General features: G+C 34.4%; 1 protein-coding gene across 1 annotated transcript in view; it reads right to left on the reverse strand.

Moving 5' to 3' along the window:
- The window catches only part of LOC145265520 (RNA demethylase ALKBH5-like), a 50,908-nt gene that overhangs the window by 13,602 nt on the left and 17,250 nt on the right, over positions 1 to 20,056 (reverse strand). Inside the window, exon 2 of the mRNA XM_080121434.1 lies at positions 3,042 to 3,122. Within this exon, the coding sequence (XP_079977560.1) occupies positions 3,042 to 3,122 (81 nt within the window). The remainder of the gene's footprint in view (positions 1 to 3,041; positions 3,123 to 20,056) is intronic.

Genomic DNA, 20,056 nt, shown 5'->3' on the forward strand with positions numbered 1-20,056 from the left:
GGCAACTGACTAGGCTAATCTGCTTGCCAGTCGGTTTGCCTCAAACTCCACACTGAACTCGGTACACCACTCACTCCCTGATTTTCCTCTGTGAACAGACGCCTCACTAGACAATTTGAAAATCACCCCTTCTCAGGTACATGCTATTATAAAAAACCTAGACACCTCAAAAGCGTGTGGACCAGATCTCATCCCGGCTGTGCTATTAAAAAAATGCTCTGCCGAGGTTGCTCCAGTTCTATCCAAACTTTACAATAAATGCCTTAACGAATCTTGTTTTCCCGACTGCTGGAAAACCGCCTCTGTGGTACCAGTCTTCAAGAATTCTGGTGAAAGAACTGACCCACTAAATTATCGCCCCATTAGCCTCCTCCCGCTTTTCTCCAAAATATTTGAGTCCTTAGTTAATCAAGCCCTAGTCCAGCACCTAACAGCTGCTAAACTCCTGACTGACAAACAATATGGATTCAGGCAAGCCCGTTCAACAGCAAATATCTTAACTGTAGTTACTGAACGTATATACCGTTCATTGGATAAAACAGGGGAGGGTAGAGCGGTGGCCCTCGATATATCTAAGGCTTTTGACAGGGTATGGCACGATGGTCTTCTAAGGAAAATTAGATCATATGGAATCACTGGAAGAATTCATAATGTAATTAAATCCTTCTTAAGTAACAGAAAAATCAAAGTTGTCCTCGACGGTCGTACATCCAAACAATACGACATAAATGCGGGAGTACCTCAGGGGTCTATTCTTGGACCTCTATTATTCCTGATATTCATAAACGACCTCCCTGATAAAATTGTTTCGGAGATGGGTATATTTGCCGATGACACCACTCTCTATAACAGATATGAGGGGAAAACAAATGAACACATATCCAAGGAAATGGCAGAAACACTAGAGGATGACCTCCAATCCGTAGTGGAATGGGGACAAAAATGGTTGGTCACATTCAATGCTGCTAAGACTAAGCTTGTTTCCTTCAATAACTACAAGAAACCTTCTCTACCACCAATAGCAATGGCCAAGAACACATTACCTGAAAGTACTTCTTTTAAACTCCTCGGCCTAACGTTTACAGGGAATATGAACTGGAATAGATACATTGAGAGCATTGCCAAGGCTGCTGCAAGGAAGGTTGGCTCCCTCTACCGTGCTAGAAAACTACTTACGCCTGACAGTATCCTATACCTCTATAAGGCAACCATTCGCCCATGTATGGAGTACTGTTGTCACATCTGGGCTGGTGCATCTGCTTCTTGTCTCTCGCTCCTGGACAGGGTTCAAAAGAGAGTCGCCAACCTGATAGGTCCTGAACTGTCATCTAGGCCTCAGCCTCTGTCCCATCGACGAGATGTTGCATCCCTCTGCCTGTTCTACAAATACTTCAATGGTGAATGCTCTGACGAACTGCAAACACTTGTACCTCCCCGACGTAACTACCCCCGACAAACCCGACAAGCTACTAAGTCTCATCCCTTTACAGTAGAGATCCCTAGGTGCAAGAAAGCCTTTTACTCCAATAATTTCTTCCCCAGAACTGCGGGTCTTTGGAACTCCCTTCATCTTTCCCAACTGCAATGATATGCAGAAGTTTAAGTGTAATGTTAACAAACATCTTTCTACTCATCTCCCTTCATAATGACCCCGCTAATTAAGTCCCTGATAGTAGCCCCCTGCTTCAAAGTGGCACTGTGCCTTGTTTGGGGTGAAAATTGAATAAAAAAAATTATTATTACAAACCTGATTTTGAACTTTTTTTTATAATTCAATTTTCCCCCCAAACAAGGCACAGTGCCACTATCGGGGACATAAATTGCTGGGTGTTCCAAAGTCTAGCCATTCTGGGGAGAAACTACTGAAGTCGAAGACTTTTTACACTTAGGGATCTGTTTAGGGGTGGGATTTAGCTGCTTGTTGGGGGTATTTACGTTGAGGGGGGGGGCAAGTGCTTGAGATTTGTCAGATAGGATTCAGTTGTCTCCCCTTTATTTATAAAACACTGGATCAAAATTTAATGTATCGCTTCATCATAATATTTTATTTTAGTTTAAAAAAAAAAAAAAAAACTACTGGATCAATTTTGGAAGTAGACATTTTTGTCTCATGACAGGTACATACATCATAATTTTTTTTTTTTTTCAAAGATATTTTTGTATTTTTGTTTTGCAAATAGGTTTAAGTCTAAATAAACAGTGTATATTATTACGAAAAATGTGAAGACAGAGACATATACCCGTTTATATATAAGATTTACTATTACATGACAGATTTTGATCTTAATAGAATTGAGTGGTCTCCCCTTTATATATAGAACATAGTGGATCAAAATAAAATTTGATGTTTTTGTTAAAAAAAAAATAAAATAAAATAAAAAATAATTGATAATTTTTGGAATTAGACATCTTTGTCCCATGACCGGTACGGTACATACATCATGAATTATTTTTATTTTTCAAGATATTTTAAAAACAAAACAAGTGTAACTCTAAATAAGCACTATATATTATTGCGAAAAATGTGTTTGCTTGTTTGAAAATATAGCAAACTGAACGTTTCTGTTTTCTTTGTTTTGGTTCTAAAATAAGATTACAAATAATAATAATATAAAAAAACGTCAACAATATACTTTCTCAATGACGTCATGCTCTTTGGGGTGTTATTCCTTTACAACCTTGTATACTTACACTTTATATAGGCTTCCCATCGTCCAGGAGGAGTGGAGCAAACAGAAAGAGAGATCAGAGAGAGGTGATCAAACCCAATCAGCTCAACAACATCAAAATGGTTTTACTTAAACAAATTCCTGATAAACCGCCCCCTTAAGTAAGACACTTTATCAAATCTCCATTACTAACGATTACTATGCTATTATCCCATTGATTACTGTACACGCAATAACCCTTATCCCAGAGTGGCTTCCGGGCCTTGATAAGTGGTGATTATCCATGAAAAAAAAAAAAAAAAAAAAGATTTTTTTTTAATTGTGACTAATACTAAAGAAGCACCAGGAAAAAAAATAAAAATAAACATTCACCTTCTCAAAATAATGACTGCTCTTCTGGACACAACATCTTGTGGACGAATGCAATGCGTAACTGCATCTGCTGCATATCCACTAAAGGAAAAAAAAAAAAAAAATAGAAAGAAATTAATAAAAAGGTAACTAAAAAAAAAAATTTTTTAATGAAAAAAAAAAAAAAAAAAAAAATGAATTTTTTTTCATTAAAAATTTTTTTTTTTTTAGAAAATTAAAAAAAACTTGAAAATTAATGTTTTAAATTAAAAAATTTTTTTTCCAATTAAAAAAAAAAATTAATAACATTAATTAAAAAAATAATGCAGAAAACATGTTCAATATAAATCATGGGAAAAAAAAAGCAAGCATACAGTATATCAAACAAGAATCTAAAGTCAGTGGATAAGACAGCTAGGCAATGCCTCCCTCCTAATAATATGAAATGTTTTCTATTTTGACCCACTTTTGACCCCTTAAAAACAATTTTAACTGGCTAAAGACCCATAAAGAGCAGCCTGTAAAAAAATCCAATCATTTGAAGTCCCTAGTGCCGCTTTGCGACTATTAGTTTCAGAGGAGATAGAGTTTGAAAATATGGAGAGAGACAGACACATAGTGGTTTATATTTGATTTACTATAACACTAGCGAGGGGTACCCGGCGTTGCCTGGGTGTTTGGAGGTGTGTGTGGAAACTCCGGGGGGGGGGGGGGTTAAAAAAAAAAAAAAAAGTAAGTATGAGGATCGAACCCAAACCCTTGAGGCAAAATTGGAAATTAAAGTGTGAAAAAAAAAAAACAAAAAAAAAAACGTGCGACGTTAACCATTGCCTCACCGCGATATGCCAACGGAAACACGTTTGAATTTATTTAATTACTTGGATTTGGCAGGTGCCCGTTTTAATGAGTTAATGAGGTCAAGTTTGACTGCGGGATAGTATTTTCCCAAGATGTTATAGGAAAAAGACGACTAACCCACATGCGAATGTTGAATATTTATCTTCCCGAAATCAAGAAAATTAAATAGACAGGTGAGCTTCGTTGTTAATTACAATTTATATGTGATATAAAAAGTTTTAAAAAGTTGTGAACCGACTGACCGCTTCTCTGAAACAAGCCTTTTGTAGACATACAGAAAAAGCGAACACACATACATACATACATACATTTTCGCTTTTATATTTATAGAAGACCGATTTTGATCTCGATAAAAAAAAAAAAAAAAAAAAAAAAAAAAAACTTCGTCCCATGACAGGTACATACATCATAAATTTCTTTTTATTTTCTTTCTTTTAAAGATATTTTTGTATTTTTGTTTGGAAAATAGGTGTAACTCTGAATGAGCATTTATATATATTATTGCAAAAAAAAAAAAGAATGAGAATCTCTCCCACTGAGGTCTTCCCTCCCACTTCAGAAATTTACATCAAAACCAAATCAGGCACAAGACCATCAGATACACTTTGTTCTTAGCGAAAAGGCCAAGGAATATGAAATACCAAAGTTAAATCTTTGGTAACAAATACACATCTACAATTGCTGTAGACCAAATGTGAGAAAATAATACCCCTTCTACTGACATGGGAATACCTCCTTCTAAGATCCTCCCTTTCGGTTCAGGAACATCTTGGTTTCGGTGATCTAAAAGTGGAAAACAATCAACTGCCGGGGAACAAGAACGGAGCGATCAAAAGTTGCTATGGAAAGGTGGAGCTTCTTTTTTCTTTTTTTTTTACAGGGTGGTCACCATTTATCAAGGCCCAGAAGCCACTCAGGGATAAGGGTTATTGCATGTACAGTACGTTAGTGTTAAGATTTAATAAAGTGTCTATTTAAGGGGGGGGCGGTTCATCAGGAATTTGTTTACGTTCGACTTGAAGACATCCAGGTTGTAGTCAGCTGGGAAGCTGCCAGACAGAACAGAGTGTAGCAGGGGTGCGAGCAAGATGGAGAGAGGGGTTAAAAAAATAAATAAATAAAGTGGTAATAGACAGGTAGGTTCGAACCCATGACACAAATGCGAAAAAGAAAGTGAAAGAAAATCTGGCGTCTTACCGCTACTCCATGACACGACCAGAAGTTCAGAACATTAAAATTAGGCAAAGTCAATCCAACCAATACGATGACTTGCAAAATTGGCTCGCAAAAAAAAAAAAAAAAAAACGACCCCTCCTTGTAGAAAAGTACCCAGTTGAGGGTGAAGGAATTAATACTTTTGGCTAATTTTTTGATATTTGTCGCTCGAGATGTTGAGCTTCAAAATGATACCAATATCGTGAAAATCGGTTGCCTTTGTCAAAAGTTTTAGGCAGACATACAAACATACATACATTTAAACAGACAGGTGAGATTTATATTAGAGATTGTCATCGAAATCTGTGAACTCGACCATTTTTTAATTAAATCAATTGATTGTCTGCTCTAGTTGGGGACTCGGAAGAATGCTTCATGTCCCTCCCCGCAGTGACAGTCTACAATACATTGTAGCTTACATTGCACTGTAGAGAACTTACTGCTGCTTTTATAAAATTATTTTGTATATATAATGGCTTGAATTAAAATTTAAAATGCAGAAGTCAAGTATCATGGTTCAATTGTGTATTAACAGAAACACTCATTTCGAATTCGCCCCTGTCATATCAAAGAACCTACTGTTGATATTATATACCGGGCCTTTGGCTTGTGTGGTAATAAAACTTCTCTGATGCACTTATGTTAGGCTGTGTAAGGTGTTAACTTTGGTCAAAATCGTCTGTTCCTTCTTTCATCAGATTATTTCGATTATCAATACTTATCAAAGACATTCCGATACAAAACCTATCTAAGAACACTATAATATAAATCTCACCTGTCTGTTTAAATGTATGTATGTATGTTTGTATGTCTACCTAAAACTTTTGACAGAGGCAACGGATTTTCAAGAGATTGGTATTGTTTTGAAACTCGACCCTTTGGATGGCAAATATCGAAAAATTGGCTAAAAACATCTATTCCTTCACCCTCAACTGGGCACTTTTCTACAAGGAGGGTTGTCTTTTTGCGTCGCCATTTTTGACAAATCACCATATCAGTTGGAATGACTTTACTAATTTCAATGCTCCGAACATCCAGTCGCGTCATGGAGTAGGGGTAAGATGTCAGGTTTTCTTTCACTTTTTTTTCTGCCTTCGCGTCACGGGTTCAGGTCTGCCTGTCTACTACCACATTTTTTTGCTCAACACATACCTCCAAACATCCGGGCAAAGCCGAGCATCCAGGCTAGTCGATATATATAAAAGGCAAAATATGTGTTAGTGTGTGCACATTTTGTGTATGTCCGGCAAAGGCTTTGGGGGGGGGGGGGTTGGAGGGGGTCACTATTTCTTAGAACTTTTTATATGCTACCTAGATTATAATATCTCCGATTCACGAAAGTGGGTGGTGTGTATCTTTTATTTGGGCAACTTTTACACGCTATTTTTACGATTTTTAAAAATTCTCCACGTGTTTGTTTGACTTTTCTGTATACAAGCGAAACTGAATCCGAACAAAAGCATGTACCTGGCATTCGTGCCGGGAGATCCAGAAAAGCAATCAGCTTTGATCAATGCGGGGGAAAACCCCTTATATCAGACAATTACTATTCATTTGGATACTCCCCTTTTTATGGGGAGCTGGTTTTCCCCAACATCTTGATAGGGGGGGGAGGAACAAACTGGCTTGCAGCCAAAGTTAAGCCACGTGATATTTGACCTCATTAAATTCACACACCTGCCACTCAACTTTTTAATCGTTAAATTAAAACGATTTTCAGTTCCTGTCCGTTATGGTCGAGCGGTAAGATGTCAGGTTTTTTCACACTTTCGTTTCCACCTTTGCCTCAACGCTTTGGGTTTGAGCATACCGGCCTACCAAAACTTTTTTTTTTTTTTTTTTTTTACACTCACAAACACCCGGGCAATGCCAGGCACCCATGCTAGTCTATAAATATAAAAGTGAAAATGTGTGTATGTATATATTTATGTTCGCTTTTTGTGTATGTCTGTAAAAAGCTTTTTTCGCTGGACTTCTCAGTTGGCTCCCTCTTTCTTAAAACTTTTTATATCACATCTAAATGATGATATCTAAGAGTTACAAACAGGATGGTGTGTGTATTTAATTTGTCCAACTTTTACCAGCTCACTTCAGAAAGCGAATGATCTGTCTTGCAGTGCAAAACTAGGTCAGACATCCCGCCACTTCCTCGCATCTGTTTATTTCGCTTTATAAACCCTCGCATAACGCCCTTATCAGTTCCTCTCCCCTCGTGGCCGAGATGGTTAGGTGTCTGGCTTGTTTCCACCTTCGTGTCAAGGCTTCGGGGTTCAATCCTACCTTCCTACTAAAACTTTTTTTCTTTTACCCGGCCAACATTTTTTTTAACACACACCTCCAAACACCCACGCAACGCTGGGTACCCCCCCCCCCGCTAGTCTAATATATAAAAGGCAAGACGTGTGTGGGTGTATGTGTGATTGTAGGTCTGCCAAAAACTTCCGACAAACGTGTTGGAACATGACAAAATTGGTATAGTTTCAAAGATCGAGGTCTCAAATGACAAATATTGAAAAATTAGCCATAAAGGTTAATTCTTTGACTCTCAACTGAGCCGGTTTTTTTTTGTTTTTTTTTGTTTTTTCTACAAGGTGGAGTCACATTTTTGCAAGTCATTCAAACCTAGTATAAATGACATCGCATAAAACAGATTATTTTGAATGCTTGTGACATTGCAATCGCAGTGGGCGCATCGATGAGATTGTTTGCTTTTTATTTTTTCACCTACTTTTTCTCATGTGCGTAACGGGTTCGAGCCTGCCCACTACTAATTTTATTGTTTTTGCACTAGTTGCTATTTTGAGTTTTTTTTTTTTTTTTTTTTTGCTCAACCAACTCCCTTACACACACCTGCACACACTCGGGCAATGCGGGTGTGTTTTATATAAAAAAAACAGCTCTGTTTTCCTTGTGTAGGTGTGTATAATTGATTTTTATCAATTAGTTTTATCTGTACTTTTAATGACAGCAACGCTCGTTCAAAATTTGCTGTATTTATCAAATAAAAATAAATATCAGTCCATTAAAACAATGTCATTTATTTGATATTTGGGAGAGAAAAAGTGAGAAAGGTCTTATTCGTCAAGATTTTCTTGCACGAAAATCTATCATATATATATATATATAAAAAAAATGGCAAAATGTGTTTGTGTGTGTGCATTTTTTGTGTATGTCCGGCAAAGGCTTTTGGAAAGGGGGGGGGTTACTCATTCTTAAAACTTTTTATATACTGTCTAAATTATAAGATCTACGATTTACGAAGGGAGGTAATGTCTATCTTTTATTTGAACAACTTTCACACACTATTTTTGCGATATTTCTTGGTCTACGCGTTTCTTTGGCTTTTCAGTATAAAAGCGAAACTGAATGGCACTCGCCCAGAAAAACAATGAGGTTTGATCAATGCAGTGGGGGAAACCCCTTATATCAGACAATTGCTAACTCCCCTTTTTATGGGGAGCTGGTTTTTCTACGCCACAAAAAAAAAAAAAAAAAAAAACTACTGCGCACCCAAAGTTGTTGTAACAAAACTAAAAAAAACTGCCTCGCAGCAAAAAAGTGCGTGATTTCATTCCCTCTATGGCGTAATGTTTGACCTCATTAAATCCACGTACCTGTCTTTATTTAGCTTTTTGATTGTTAAATTAAAACGGTTTTCATTCCTTTCCTGTCGTAGTTGAGCGGGTAAGATGCCAGGGTTTTTTTTTTTTCCGTCTTTCTTTTCCACCTTCGCGTCCAGACTTCGGGTTCGAGCCAACCTTCCTACCAAAACTTTTTTTTCTGCTTCTTTTACACCTCCAAACACACGGGCAATCCCAGGCACCCCCGCTAGTCTATCTATATATATAAAAGCGAAAATGTATGTATGTATACTTTTCCTCGATGTCCACAAAAGGCTTCTTTCAGAGAAGCGCTCACTCGCTTCACAACTTAAAACTTTTTATATCATCTATAAATTGTAATATCTCACAGTTAACCACGGAGCTCGCCCGTCTATTTAATTTTATTGACTTTCAAACGTTAATTATTCGACATTTCCCACATCGGCACGCGTTACATACGGTTTTCGGTATAAACAAAAAGCGAAACTCGACTAATCACTGGCTGAAAGCAAGTGGTCTCTAGATTGGTCAATGTCGACTTCGTCATATCAGACAGTAGCTTTCATTTCGAGACAAGACGCTCCCCCTAATAAACAGGGAGCGGGTTTTTAAAAACAAACAAACCGATTTATTGACCTCATTAAAAACTGTCCCGCACAAAATGCTAACTGCTGAATACCTATCGCCGTCACGTCAATCAAAAACATGCACCTGTTTTTTTTTCACACTTTACTATTTTCCAACTGCGCGTTGTCAAGGCTTCGTTTTTTTTCACGGGCACCTTTTTTCTTCGGGTTTTTTTCACACAAACCTACAAACACCCGGGCAACGCCGGGTACCCCTCGCTAGTCTATATATATAAAAGGCAAAATGTATGTGTATGTCCCGCAAAAACTTTCAACAGAAGCAATGGATCCTCATGAGATCGGTATCATTTTAAAGCTCGAACCTTCAGATGACAAATATCGAAAAGTTGGCCAAAAACATTCATTCCTTTACCCTAAACCGAGCAATTTTCTACAAGGAGGTGTCTGTTTTTTTGCATCGCTATTTATGCAAGTCATTGTATCGATTTGATTGACTTCGCTTAATTTCAACATTCCGAACTTCCGTTCCGGTATCCATTTGTTGTACAGAAAGGGATGAATCAAGATCAATAGAGATTAGTCACTACAATACCACATTTACTCACTTTTTTTTACAGAAACTACCGAACTGATCTGACTGAAATTTTGTATGAACTTATGATAAAGTGCAGTGAGCCAAGTATATCCTATCTGATGCACAGTTAGGGATTAATAAGGATTAGTGTTTAATAAAACATTTTTGGCCATTTTGGCGCATTTTTTACCTCTTTTGAGCCGCTGGGGGTGCAATGGGAATTTTTGTAAAAAACATTTTTTCACTGTGCACATGTAATGAAATACAATTTGTGGCAAAATTTCAGGAAAAACTAATGGACGGTTATCTGGCTAATGGACACCACTGAAAACATAGGTTTCCGCCAATAAATTGGGGGACCAAAAAATATCACAAATTTAACCATATTCGACCATCAATTTGGCATAAAGCATTCATTTTAAGTCAACAGGCTATAAGTACATTTGTATGAACCTTAAAAAAAAAATTTAAAAAAATAAAAAAATTGGTCCAGTCGTTTCGGAGTCTACAGGGAATGAACTCGCACACAAAGTTCCTTTTATAGAATAGTATATACTAGCAGAAAAACCCGATGTTGTCCGAGATTGAATTAGGATCAACAAATGTTCCACCCTCTGATATTTTTTATTGTCACCGAAATCGGTGAAATCAATTTATTTTATTTATTTATTTTTTTTAATCAAATCAATTGATTGACTGCTCTTGTAAGGGACCCCACGACACCACACAGTAGGGCAGGTCGATTTGCAACATTTTTCAAAAAATGAACATGGGGCACTGGTGATGATAGTTGGAATTTGATGTGATAAGAACATATACCAAAAATTAGATTTCCATCTTGAACAGAAAATTGAGCATTTAATTTTAAAACTCGTGTAGAAAAATGCTGAAAAATCCTTCATTTTCATAGCATTTTTCACAACACTGACTTTGAAATTTCACTATTTTTATAAAAAAAAATCCAATTAAAATTTATATATTTATATGAAATACATTGAAAGAAAAATAAATACATGAATTATAATTTTAATTATGAATCATAACTAGCAAAATATCTAAACTTTTACTGCATCGATTAAACAAAAATTGTAAAAAAAGATAATTAGCAACAAAGTCTTTTAAATTTCACAATTCAAAAAGATATATGGAGATGTATTACACAATATAATTTGATACAAGTTACAGAACCATGTATTTCAATTTTTTATTAGAGGCAATAAGATAAACTTATAATAGAACTAAATTGTTCTGTATAATTTCCTTTTGAGGAAAATGAAGGTCTAATTTTGCTGGCACAATGACTTTGTAATAATGTGTCTATGTCTTGCTTCCTGCCTATATACAACTTTTTGAGAAAAATCAATCAAATTTGACCAGTGTGTGGCTGCAAAATTGATAGCAGTAATCTTTTTCATTTTTTTTTTTTTTTTTAGTTGTTCACTATTTCTGGAAAAACAACACAAAAAAAAAAAAAACAATTATTTGAAAACACTTATTTTTTTAATATTTTTGCGATGTAATATGAATGAAACTAACTATTGTTTGGGTAAATTAAGAAAACTAATAAAATTTAATGGATAAATATTTACCTAATGGAAAAAATCGTTTGAATGCCCTCTTCCCTCACATCCAATTCATCTGATATCGATATTATATTTTCCAGAAGTAGTGCAAAAGCACTATATTTTGAACAGTTTAAAACAGTAATTTGGATTTCAGTTAACTGTTTTGTTCTCTGAATCATATTAAAATATACTGTTGTCGGTTTAACAAAAAAAAAAATTTCTTGGTTTGGATCTCCAACTAACTGCATACATTTGAATGATAAATTTGACCAAAATGTTTAATTTATCATAGTGTTTGAGGATAGACACCTCTGGTCCATAAACACATTAACCTTGTGGCTTATGTTAGCCATCTTCCTTGATTCAAAGGCCGAATTTTCTAAGTTAACTTCTCCACAAGAAATTCCAACAGCATACTCAAAAAGTAGCCTCTGGTCTTCACACTTAAATTATTTGTTTCTTCTGCTGTCAGATAATGATCAGGAGGGACACTAATTTTTTAGAATTCTACTTGAGGCAAATCTTGGTAATTATTGATACAAAGTTTCCCCAAAGGACCAGTAAATGTTGTTAGGCTTTTTGTTGTTCCATCAATTAATTTAAAAATTGCTGTAAATGGCAGTTCTTCTAGTGGAATCTGAAAATTGTAAAATTTGCATGTTTAATAATAGAGCCAGATTACATAATAAATATCAATATATTATTTTATTTTCCACAAAAAAGGAACATAATTGCAGGTGAATCCATAGAATTAATTTTACCTCCTTGTTAGGAGGACAAGTGCAGACTATGTGCCTTGTTTGACAATTTTAAGTCTTGCACTTTACTGCAAAATCATCCCATCTCGACAGAGTTTACAGCTACAAGAACATATATAAAACAGTCTGTCTAGCTGTTCTTTCATTCTTTTCACTTTGATTGCTGCAAGAGATTTCAAGTCAATCTGTTTGGCCCTCTTATAGCAAAATATATTGACCTTCTGTCCTATATAATGTTACCTTAACAAGGGCAATTGTGGATTGACTGCTTGCCGAATACTATTTCCTTGGCAATTAACTTAGAAATCTCACTATTTTTAAGAGGGGATAACTGTTTGAGGAAATAACTAAACTGGATGGCTTGTCGTGAAGTTGGGGGTGCTGTTTCATCCAAATGACAAGGTGGACCAGAAAATTTTGTGAACCATGAGTTAAAACTGAACGTCGTGCTTTTACTGACATTCTAATCTGAAAAGTAAAATAAATGGATTATAACTGAAGGAAACTGTATTAGGCTATCTTCCAGTTTCATAAGTAAAAAAATAAGTGCTAGTTATAAGAAATAATGAAAAACTTTGTAGAGTTGAATTAGATGTATTGAAGAGAGAGGACCAAACCAAAGGCATAGTTGTGTTTAGTTTAGACATTTTTAGCTCCTTCGATAACATGAATTTATCCATAAAGAGGTTCATTTTTACTCTAGCTGTGCCATTTTAAATGAGTGTTTAGAGTTTGAAAAACCAGTGCTTGTGCATCTATGTTACTATGCTATTTTTAATAGTATTTTCAAGTTAAATTTAATTTTTATGAAATTTCTGTTTATAAAATTTTTAGGTGAAAGTACAGAATAGTTACAATGCAACCTCCTTCCCATATTAAGAATGGCTTTCTAAATAAAGTTATTTTAGCACAAAAACATAGATGCACAAATAATGAAAAACCTTTAAAGGAGTTTCCTTATTTACTCATATTAATCTTTGTGGGTTATCTGATTTTAAAACTATAATTTTAGAAGAAAAACACTGCTTAAAAACAATTACTCCCTAAAAATAAAAGAAATTAAAATTTGACACTAATTTTCTACAAAGTATTTTTATTAAGTAGAAAAACTTTAAAATTTATGTGGTTATGTTTCGTAAAGAATGTGTAGAATAAAATTGTATGGACTATTTATTTATTTATTTATTTATTTTTTGCTTTAATATAAAACTGGAGTATTACCATATTTTAATAAAAATTTCAAATAGAATTTGATGTGAAATATTAGGTTGGTGCAAAAATAATGCTTTTGACGTTCGTTTAAACGTTCAAAAAATGCCATTATTTTTGCATCACCCTAATAGAAAAACAGATTAAAAAAGATAAAACAAATGTTTAAATTCACTGCAGACACTTGAAATATAACAGATTTTAAACAAGTCTTTTTCGTTTTACCTTTCGAAATAATTAAGCCTAAATCGTAATGTTTTCAAATTAAATAATAAACAAACGTTAATTTTCAATATCAATAACGAGCGTATTTTGCGACGGTGAAATCTAAAATGTTTCCACCAAAAAAAAAAGTTCCTGAAATGAAAAAGCGAACTTTGGTTGTTATTATTTAAAAAACATAAATTTGCCTTTACACTTAATATTTATTTTATTAATTCATTATCCTCACTCATTTTATTTAAAAATGTAGTTTAAAATATATTCTAAATAATGATTCCATTTTCTTAACAGTACGGATTGTTTGTATGACGGGACGTTCTTAACAATTCACTGAAAAACTTTTAATCACTTCAATTTTTCAACTTTTAAAGTCATTTGCTCAAACAAGGATAACGATTTTGAGAAAAATATTTTGTGTAGGTCTTTTCTATGTCAAACCCCAACTATCATCACCATTGCCTCACCGGGGTTCCAAAATAGACCTGCCCTAACATCACAGTACACCAGGAAGGAAGCTTCACATACCTCCTGCAGCGAGTCTACAATAAAATGTGAACTACACTGCACTATAGGGAATCTACTGTTAATTTTATAAAATTATCTGTAAATAATGGCTTCATTTGAAGTTTAAAATGCAAGAGTCGAGTATCATGATTCAATTGTGCTCTAAAAAGGAATTATTCATTTTTACACCCCCCCCCCGATTTATAAAAGAATCTGCAGTTGATTTTATATTTTATATTTTTGTTTGCGCATTGATAAAACTTCACAAATGCACTTGTGATGTTAAGTTTGATAAAAACGTTAACTTTGGTTAAAATCAGACTTCCTTCTTCAATCAGATTTTTTAAATTATCGATTTTTGATACTTATCGGCAGCATTCTAATACAAAACCTATGTAAGAACACTCCCAGACACATCAAGCACCTTCATGCGAAAAAAATTTTTTTAAATCGGCTCATCTGTTTCAGAGTCCATGGGGAACAGACTCACACAAAGTTCTTTTTATATAATAGTATATATATATATATATATATATATATATATATATATACACAATTATATAAATGCAACTTTGTGTGGGTGAGTTCGTTCCTTATAGACTCCGAAACAGCTGAACAGATTTTCTTTAAAATTTACAGAACTTTACTGTATAAGTCTGGGAGTGATCTTAGTAATGTTTTTTTCACAGAATACCCCACCCCCGATAATCGAAACTTGTGTCTTCAAGCTGGGCTCTTTTTAACGAAGGGACACATGCATAAACACACACCTCTTCCCCCCCGAGCCTCTTTCTAGTATATACATATTTTTAAAATAGTAATCTACGGACATGTATGTTTCAAGGCCATAGCTCGTTCCAGCATAACTGGACTATTTATATATGTGTAGATTACTATTTAAAAAAAAAAAAAAATATATATATATATATATATAAAAAGTAACCTTATCTTTCTACATGTACGGAATAGTCTCTACCAAACTACTGTAATTTTCTTTTTTTTTTGGGGGGGGGGGTCTACAAACTTGGAAATTGATACATAGAGGATTTGAACCTGTAGAACAAATTCAATTTGGTTTTCAGCCGGTACAAATAGCTGTAAGGGGTCAAACTGAAAGTTGAAACTTGGCAGACATAAGTCAACTTTAAGTGTTCCTTTATGCATGCACAAATATACATTAAAGTCAATCATTTTTTTTAAGTTTTGATATCCATCTGTCATTAGCTCAGAAGGTAACGAATAACGCTGGAATGATGTTTTGGTTTGATTCTAGCTGATGGCACTCAAGTTATAGTTTTTTTATATTAACTTTTTAAAATCACTATATATTGGGTGCAATATAATAAGAAAATCGACTATATCAATAAATACGAAATCGGCATAAATTAAAATATCATATTTGTGCATATTTTATGACCAGGCAATACCGGGCAGTGTGCTAGTTATATAATTTAAATATTCTAGTTTTTAGAAATACATGTCGTATGAATTTATGATTCCCTTTTCTTTTTCTTGAAGTTTTATTTTTTATTTATTTATTTTTTTTGTTTAGTGTCCCCGGCCCTGGCATTATCTACTGCCAGAGCCTCATTTGGGGTCCAAAGCACTTAGGCACAATGCCAGTGAGGGGAAATGGGGGTTCGAGGGTCATTACTAATTACTAGCTAGATCTTTGAAAGACTAAGTTTCCCTACACTAAGACACTATCACCATAATACCTCATTCTTACCATGGAGTTTATCTACTTAAAGTCTCCCCAGCGTATGTGTTGGCTTTGTTCTGCAAAAACAATTATTTCTGATTTAGCAAAAAACAAAAATTATATGTACAAATAAAGGTTTGTTTTTTGGGTTTTTTTTTTTAAGTCTTATACAGTAGATGAATTATTACATCCCATACAAATGATGAGTGGTCCATAAAAAACAGAGCACTAATAAGATTTGGCCTGGTGTTGGGGTTTCCACAAGAAAATAAATCTGGCCCGGTGGAGGTGGGGGCTGGCATCATCATCTGCAGCAGATTAACTTACTTCCAAATAGATAGTATCCACACATACACACACACAATGGGCACACCCCCGGCAGCAAGAGAAAGTGCTGTTGCCATCATCACCAGCTACACCCACCAGACTTGCAGGTGAACACGCTAGTACCACCACTGTGTGGAGGGTAAAAATGTTCACTAAATATAAAGGTCATAAAATGGGGTCAAGGACAACAGAAAATCGGAGGGGGGGGGTGAAAAAGTTTTGTTAACATGCAACAAAAAGAAAATAATTGGTGACATTTGCACAGATTACAATTAGTTTTTGAATTGAGATAATGACAAAAAGTTGAGTGTTTTTACATGGCATTTAATAACTAGCTGACGTAACTCACAATGGATTATATATATATATATATATATATATATATATATATATATATATATATGATGATTGCAACGTCTTGTCAGACGAGTGCCACTCCCTCAGACACTGAAAGTTCATGAGCCCGAAAATGACATAGTCCTGCCAGCGAATTCACATGCTCAAGCAGACATGACACAAAAGACGGTCATTGGTATACATACATATATATACACGCACGCACACATACTTATGTACATATATATACACGCACACATACATACATGCATACATACACAAGACGGTCATTGGTATACATACATATAAATATATACATGTTTATAAGCATACGCTCATATATACCCATATACATACACAATGCATAATACACAAACATACATATACATCCACACATGAGCAAACAGTTAAATGTTAAAAAACACTTTGAAATGAGTTAAAAACATATTTAATCTGAAAAGGAAAACTAGATTAGTGGATAGGACTATCCACTTCCTTTTCAGATTAAATATGTTTTTAACTCATTTCAAAGTGTTTTTTAACATGTTTTATTAACTGTTTGCTCGTATTATAAGCTCTATTTCCTATTTGGTTTTATCAAGCTTTTACATCTGGCTGAGATAACTTCATAAATATTAATTCTTTAATATTTATGATATACTTTAATTTTACCATCTTGGATCATTTTGGTAAATTTAATTGTAATTTTTATATATATATATATATATATATATATATACACGCACACATACATACATACATACACACATACATTGAAATGAAATATTTTCAGATTACTGCTTATATAATACTATAAAATTAAAGTCCATATAAATACTAGTATCAATATTTATAAGACAATCCAACAGTATAAATAAAAATTTGAAATTAAATTCAGTTAATTAAAAAAAAGTTACGACATATTTTGTTAAAAACATTTTCTCTGATGCGATGAGTACTGCTATGACAACATAATATTCTGAGTGGTAGTATCTGTTAGGGTCCCAACTATGGGTTAAATAGAAACCAACTTGAAAACAACAAATATATTCTATTAAAAAATTTTTCCTCAAAATCTTTGGATTCGGCATTAAATAACCTGAAAAGGGTTGATATGCCGTAAAACAAAACAACCAACCAACCAAAGAATATGCTGTTATCCTAGCCCTAGTGATGAGCCATTTATTGAAATTTCATGGATTAAGAAAGAAAATTTTTAAATCTGTATTCCTTATTGATTAATAAATTTCTCGTACATTTTTTAGTTGCTTAATTTAATTTCAAATTTGCATATATATATATATATATATATATATATAGCTTATTATATATCTACATTACAATGAGCACCGTTTTCTTTTATTTTAATTGTATTATTGAATGCACTAATACATTAAAACATACTCTGCTCTTTAAACTCTTGTTCTAATCCCCAAAGTATATATATACTACATAATAATACCGGGTAACGCCGGTTAACAGGTCCTGCTAGTGTGGGTGTGTGTGTATTCTAGGAGAAGCAAATCTCTGATTTAAAAAACCATAAAGCGGGAGACCAGTACCCGCATTAAGCTGGTCTGCAGTTCAATTTGTTGCTGGCTATCTTGCTCTTACTTGTTGCTGGATCTCAACATTTTGAACCGAGAGAGAGACTTAGCTGTTGTACAAAGCTAAGACTCTGTAACATCACCTGTGTATAGATACTTTCCTCAGGCATTTGTCTATAAAAATGGTCCTGTGGCGATGGAAAAGTTATGATGCCTGCAGGCTTGAAATGCTGGAAACATGTAATAATTGATCTCAATATCTTCAGTATCATGACTGCGTGAGCATGTGAATTCACCAGTAGAACTAAGAAAAAAAAAAAGTCATTTCTGGGCTCATGGACATTAAGTGTCTGAGGGAGTGGCACTCGTACTGACAAGACGTTTGCAATCATCATCATCAGCAGCAGCAGGAAGAAAGTTTCATAATTCTATAGTACTTAAGAAGCTACTGGAATAGAAAGCTGTATTACAAATGAGCTATCCATACAGAGAACTGAGTGAGACCATTAGACCAAAGAATCAATTGAACTGGAACAAAAGAAACGGGGAATAGATCAGACAATTCTGAAGAACACATGCTATAATAGTATTTATAGAAAAGACGGAGACTAGCAACATCACGTCTGTGAGAGAGAACGTGTACAGAAGAAGAAAAGGTTAGAGCCAACCAAATTACAGATAAAGTTTTGAACCCAAAGAAAATCGTTAAAATGGACACACTCGCACATTGTGTGTGTGTGTGATAGAGTTGATTATTATTAGATTTAATAAGTTTTTATTTTGATTTGTTTCATTTTTTAATACTAGCACATAGTTTATGTATGTATGCTTAGATGCAGTGCGAAAGTTAGATGATGATGGAAAGGGCTGATTAATATGGACGAGCTTTAGTGAACGGAAAACTGCTTGCTATATTTTTTTTAAGTGTAGCTGTACTGACTACAAATACTCAGACAAGATTAAAGATTAAAGCATCGTCTATTTCTGACAAAAATAAGTGAACTTTACCTGAAAAAAAAGGAAAAGGAAAAAAAGGAAAAGGAAAAAAAGGAAAAGGAAAAAAAAGGAAAAGGAAAAAAAGGAAAAGGAAAAAAAAGGAAAAAAAAGGAAAAAAAAAGGAGAAAAAAAGGAAAAGGAAAAAAAAGGAAAAGGAAAAAAAAGGAAAAGGAAAAAAAGGAAAAGGAAAAAAAGGAAAAGGAAAAAAAGGAAAAGGAAAAAAAGGAAAAAAAGGAAAAGGAAAAAAAAGGAAAAGGAAAAAAAAAGGAAAAGGAAAAAAAGGAAAAAAAGGAAAAGGAAAAAAAAGGAAAAGGAAAAAAAGAAAAGGAAAAAAAAGGAAAAAAAAAAAGATCGCTAGCTATGGTATAGCTGGAAAAGTCTTCTCAACTATTAAATCATTTTCTTTCTGATAGGTTCATTAAGAGTAGTAGTTGAGGGGCAAAAATCAGAAGCTCACAGTATTAATGCCGGTGTCCTCAGGGATCCATCCTGGGCCCAACTCTTTTCCTGATCTACATTAATGATCTTCCAAATCATATCCTTACATCATTTGTAGACATTTTATGCTGACGATACTACCATTATGGTAGCACATCTAAGACAGTAAACGACCAAGTTCTCTCCAATTCTCTCTCCTCTGATCTTGAGCATGTAGTACAATGGGGAAAGGAGTGGCTGGTTACTTTTAATGCATCTAAAACCAAGCTTCTCTCTTTACATCATCAACATTCTAATCCACATCTGACATCAATTGAAATGAATGGCTCTCGTCTTCAGGAGGCCTCAAGTTTTGACAAGCTTCTGGGCTTGACCATTACTCCTGATCTTAAATGGAACACGTATCTCAAATCTGTTGCCAAGGCCGCTGGAAAAATGGTGGGATCTTTCTATCGATCCGGTAGATATCTCACTGCTGATGCTATTCTCTACTTATATAAGAGCCAGGTACGTCCAAGGATGGAATACTGTTGCCACATCTGGGCAGGAGCTGCTAGAAAGGACTTGTCCTGCCTTGATAGAGTTCAAAATAGACT

Source organism: Euprymna scolopes, chromosome 40, assembly GCF_053919585.1.
Source record: "Euprymna scolopes isolate OS-2025 chromosome 40, ASM5391958v1, whole genome shotgun sequence".
In the NCBI taxonomy this organism is placed as follows: Eukaryota; Metazoa; Mollusca; class Cephalopoda; order Sepiida; family Sepiolidae; genus Euprymna; species Euprymna scolopes.